At 48.0% G+C, this 5,640-nt stretch overlaps 1 protein-coding gene across 1 annotated transcript; it reads left to right on the top strand.

The window, feature by feature from the left end:
• Positions 1-529: 529 nt before the first annotated feature.
• On the top strand, positions 530-847 carry DEU56DRAFT_707501 (uncharacterized protein; the record flags this gene model as incomplete). The annotated part of the gene is made up of 1 exon (XM_041347442.1): positions 530-847. A coding segment is annotated over one exon (318 nt), but the record flags the coding sequence as incomplete, so codon positions are not given.
• Positions 848-5,640: the final 4,793 nt, after the last annotated feature.

The following is a 5,640-nucleotide window of genomic DNA, read 5'->3' as shown; positions in this document are numbered from 1 at the left end:
CCTGTAAATATTGAGTACAGCAATGTGTAACCAACACCGTTGTTGTATGCACAGCAGGGTTGCGTGCAGGCCAAGTGGGGAGTATCACTGGATCGTATTATCAGCAACCCAACCACACAGTAAGCCAGTACTTGTATTTTTATTTCATATGGCAGTGGGTCTGAAGTCTCCCAGACCTCGGTATACCGATCGCCACACAGCCCATACTAATAATTCCATACAGAATTAGAATTTGATTTGATTAGCACAACACCGGATCATGGTGTTTAATTTCTGATGTCACATGGCTGTGAGGAGCCGAGTTTCAAGCATGGGGCACCCGAGATATTACAAGTACTGAGGACGAACTGATCCGGGCCTGCAAGCAGGCACATTCCTTCCCATGAGTCCGTTGTGTCACATTCGTACATGGAGTCCAGAGGACATCAGTCGACTAATGAAAGTCAAAGGAACGATTGAAGATGTGGATGGACTGTGTTCATTCAAAGTATCCAGTCGGGCCCGCCAGTACTGTGACGTTGCTGCGCACTATCGTATTCCTCTCCATGCGCTGAACAAGAAATTTGGCCTGTATAGGAAGATCGTGGCCCACCTCAGCTCTTCGTCCCATTGTAACGCTTCCCATATGCGTGATGTATATGCCTCAATCATGGACTACATGAATGAAGTACGGATTGCATTCATGGACGACGCTGCACAGTCTCCAGATGCATTGCATGGCAAATTCAGATCCCCAGCGCTCGATTACTATCTCTGGTTGGATCACATATCCAGTGGCTTTGACGCCAAGGATCGCGAAGACCTACAAGCGACTCATGGGGTGACCTTTAAACATGTGCAGAATTCAACATGTTCTGATATACTTGTGTTTCGTGCGTGTCCTTGTATCATTAATATAACTCGTATTGATCTGCTAATTAGTCGATTGGCGTGCATATCACGACAAGCAATGCAATGAGCATGACTGCTGTGGTGCACTGCAGGGTTGTGGTACCGGCGAAGACGTCCAGAAATTGCTTGACGCAGTCGATGTCTCTCTTGGTGCTTTAGATGCTCCAGTACACGATATAGCTGGTACGGAAACCATCTGCGAGACGCATTCAGGCGATGCTGCTGTCCCAGTGACGACTGAATCACCCTGCATTGATTCGGTGCGTGTCTCCCGTAGCCAATACCGTGTACTATATCATGCAGATACATTGTCTTCAGCCAACGAGTTCTACACCACCATATCCATTGGCGTTCAACAAGGCCTGCCGAAATCAGTGTCTGCGTTCACTTTCGAGCGTAGCACACGAGGCGCTCATTGGTGGATTTGGCCGATGGCTTCCCAGTCACATTGCCATGCGGTTTCGAGAGATCCAAGGATTTGATAATTACGACTTCTTAGAGGATCTCATTGACAATGGTGGGACGATCACAGCACGGACTAGTGAAGAGTTTTACGAGCTTTTTGGAATGTTAGAGATGGTGGTAAAATGCCGAGAGCTAAGGGTCTACCGTGGTAACATGGGACGATTTTTTATTGCAGTTGGTCACGCACTCTACACCACTCGCTATGACACTGAATGCCGGGTTGAGGATGGTCATGATCTTACCATCTCCATTCTCGCATTGGAACGCCATCAAACAGTGTCGCGCTCGTTTGTGGAACGCGAGATTCAAACAGACCTTGAGACTCGAGAAGAACTTCGATTCATCCATTCTGATACGCATGTGTCCGAGCTAGGACTCCATGCAGCACTATGTATCAATTATGGTGACCCCGCCATGCAACAAGTATCCATCGACGATCAATCCGGTTCCGACAGAGTCCACCAGGCTGACCAGGACCGTCACTGCACATACACAGTAGGCTGTCAAATGGAAGGTGCGTTGCTCAGCTACAACGATAGTCATGTGCCTGACGCGAGACGCCAAGCAGATTTCATTATCGTCGATGATCAACCATTAGGGAACATGGTCCCAGTTCCAATAGACCTACAGTCTGATTCTGACAACGTCCTGCGACCTGACGATGACGGACTATGCACATCGACAGTAGGTTCTTTTATACAAGGCGAGTCATTCATCCACTGAAGAGGACATATTACTGAGACCGTTGGAATTATAGACTTCGACATTCATGATTGTTACCATTCCTTGCAAGGCTTTCAATCGACCTGCAGTCTGATTCTGAAGTGGTAGTACGGTCTAATGAGGATGGATACGAAGGCGAATCATTCAAATTCACTAGCAGCCATATTCCAGAGCCGGATTGCCAAACAGCCGTGAATATTGACGATGGTCAACCTTCCATGCAGGTCATCCAGATAGACATGCAAACCGACTCTGCAGTTGGCTTGAACGCAGGCAGTGACGGCCTCCATACACGCATGGTAGGCAGTCAATTTCAGGTTGTGCCATCATTCGGGTTCTAACATAATTGTGATAAATTCAGGAGGACACAGAACTCGAGAACTCACCAGGAACCAAAGGTGAATGTAGGGCTGACGCTGGCGATCTCTCAACAAATCGTGCTCCTGATGACTCCAATGCCGCTGCTCAGCAGTCCAACCATATGTCCAGCGTCGGCGTCGATCACTCCAATGACGGCTTCGAGGGCACATATGCGGACGCGGCACAGGAGGAGGTGGTCAGATCCCCCTCGCCCCCACTCCAATCAAGACTGCGCACGCGAACTTCTAGCAGACAACCCTCAACGATACGATCAACAAAGAAAGGGGCAAAGCCGACCTCGAAGCGCGCCAGGCCTGTGGTGTTCGCTAAACCTCAGCATGCGCGAAAGGAGAACTCAAAAACTGTGACTAAACAGTCTAGAACGCCGGGATACACCATCCAAGACCTCGTTGCTGAGTCTGAGACACAGGCGACGAATGTAATGCCTTTCGTAAGTCGATCACACGGTGTCAATTCGAGTCTAGCTGAACGTCGACGTGTAGATGGACAGCTTTCTGATGGACCCGCAAGGATATAAAATGGTCCAGTCATCCATTCATTCAGACCACGATGCATGGTTGGCTGTGGCCAGACGCATAGCACAGCGCATGCGTGACAAGAGCATCCCCTCTGAGCTGATGCGATCAGTGGCCTCGTTCATGTCTATTGAATTGTGGTTCAACGACATTGCGAATGAGTGCTGCCAGGCACTGCACCGTCCTGTTTTCGAATTTGCGCTGTCTCCGTTGGTTTGTAGAAAGTTCGTATTTGTCAACGTCGCACTGACACAGTTGCTGGCAGGCACATTGCGTCCTGGTAGAACTTTCCAATCAAGCCATAAAGGACGAATCATCCGTACGACACGTGTTGCAACGTCTTTTGGTGACTCCATTTACTTGCTATTTTGGCCTCGAGCTGAACAATGTATCTACGATGCAGACTGCTGACGGTGGCAAGGGTGTGACTGCAGTAATCAAATATCTACTCCGCTCCTCTCAGCCTCGCGACGAGGATCCTTACGCACCTGGATTGCGGATTCTCGCATCAGTTCTGACGGAAGCAACAAGCAAGCACAAGGTGTAGGGCTTTGCAATGTGATGTATAATGGACGACAATTGGTGAACCTGATGTGACAACCGTGTACATACATTACAGAGTTTGACGTAGTCCAGCGTCATTGCATCACCCCAATGTTGGATCATTGTTCCTCAGTCAGTGGGGACTGATAACAGACACGCTCTATGATAAATCTGCGACTGAGACTAAGCTGCACAGATCCATGTGAGATATACTGGGGAAAAAAATAGATTACACGAAGTGAGAATGTGGCGCGAACCTCGAGATTCGCACCAAATGTTTGTGATATTCTAATCAAGTCACAAAGAAATGAAAATGCAAAGAGAATGATCACATTTTTACTATGTTTTCACCATGTTCTGATCATGTTTTGGAGGACATTTTCATTTGTTGTAATCTCGAGTCCATTTGACCGCAGCGGGTGCATACACATATATACCTGCATTCCGAATGGCTTAATAGCTTTAGTACAGTACCTATATGAGATGCATTGAGACCATAGCTAGAACAAAGCAAAGAGAATGAATTGATATATACTGTACATACTGTCTCTACATGCACGAAGCTCAACCATGCAGCGCTCGCCAATATCCTCCGACCTCGATTGTATTCGACTAATTATACTACATAACTAGCTATACACCCATAAATCGACAATGTCGATGTGAACATTGTGGTGTGAAGACAAGAACTAACACGAAGTAGGGCAGAGGGTTTTGACTTTGAATTTTTTCAAGTCCAGATGCATGTAAGAATATGATGGAAATGGCACGAGGATATGAAAATATACACCATATTATCATTTCGCGGTTCTTTAGTCAAAATACAGTGATAATCTAGCTAGAATGTAAGGTTCGTGTGACATTTCCACCGCTCGATAATTTCTTTTTTTCCCCAGTGTATATGGGTTAGTTGCTCGCAGATGTAAGATGGAATATGAAAACACAATCACAATGTACCCCAGAAGCATTGATACCGAACTTAGCACACTCATTTGATCAAGCCTTTGCATTGTTTATATGATTTTCATTAAATAAGCGACCAGCACATGTTCTGACAGACGGGTACACGTATGGAACAATATTTCTACCCTACAACAGAAGTACAAGCCGATACGAAGGAGGTCGGAGAAGCGAGACAGCCATAGACTCACTAATCACATCAGAATTCGCCATGAAATCGCGGGCCCAACAAGTTGTTATGTTCATCACAAGGGCGACCAGGCAAAGACAAGCAGATATTGAGGTTGACGGACACGCGAGAGAGTAACAGATGAGTGCAGGCTGGACGGGGCGCGAGGGACAAGCAGATGTGAAGGAGGATGAACAAGCGATCGAGCAACAGGAAAGAAGCGAGGACAAGCGATACACGGAAGAGTCGTAGGAGTGTGCAGGCAGACGGGACAGAGACGCGAGGACAAGCAGATATGAAGGAGGGCGAGCAAGCAATCCCGCAACACGCAACAACCAATGACAGGCGAAACGCAAGAGATTACCGGTTGTGTGCATGCAGGCTGGACGGACGTGCGAGGAGAAGCAAGTATGCAGGGGGACGAGGAAGCGAGCCAGCAACAGGCAACAACCGAGGACAAGCGAATGTGAAAGAGGAAGGAGAAGCGCGCCAGCAACAAGCGACAACCGTGAACTGGAAGGCACTGGCATCGCCAGAATGCACTCAACAAAGTGCGGGACCAACCAGTCTGAAGGTCAATCACAAGAAGCATAGACAAGCGAATGCGAAAGAGGAAGAGGAAGGAGAAGCGCGCCAACGACAAGCGAAAACCGTGAACTGGAAGGCACTGGCATCGCCAGAATGCACTCAACAAAGTGCGGGACCAACCAGTCTGAAGGTAAATCACAAGAAGCATAGGACAAGCGAATGCGAAAGAGGAAGAGGAAGGAGAAGCGCGCCAGCGACAAGCGAAAACCGTGAACTGGAAGGCACTGGCATCGCCAGAATGCACTCAACAAAGTGCGGGACCAACCAGTCTGAAGGTAAATCACAAGAAGCATAGGACAAGCGAATGCGAAAGAGGAAGAGGAAGGAGAAGCGCGCCAGCGACAAGCTAACAACCGTGAACTGGAAGGCACTGGCATCGCCAGAATGCACTCAACAAAGTGCGGG

Source organism: Suillus clintonianus, assembly GCF_016758775.1.
Source record: "Suillus clintonianus strain FC179 chromosome Unknown DEU56scaffold_280, whole genome shotgun sequence".
Classification (NCBI taxonomy): domain Eukaryota; kingdom Fungi; phylum Basidiomycota; class Agaricomycetes; order Boletales; family Suillaceae; genus Suillus; species Suillus clintonianus.
The sequence above is the reverse complement of the archived record's forward strand: the minus strand, read 5'-3'. Positions and strand labels throughout refer to the sequence as shown.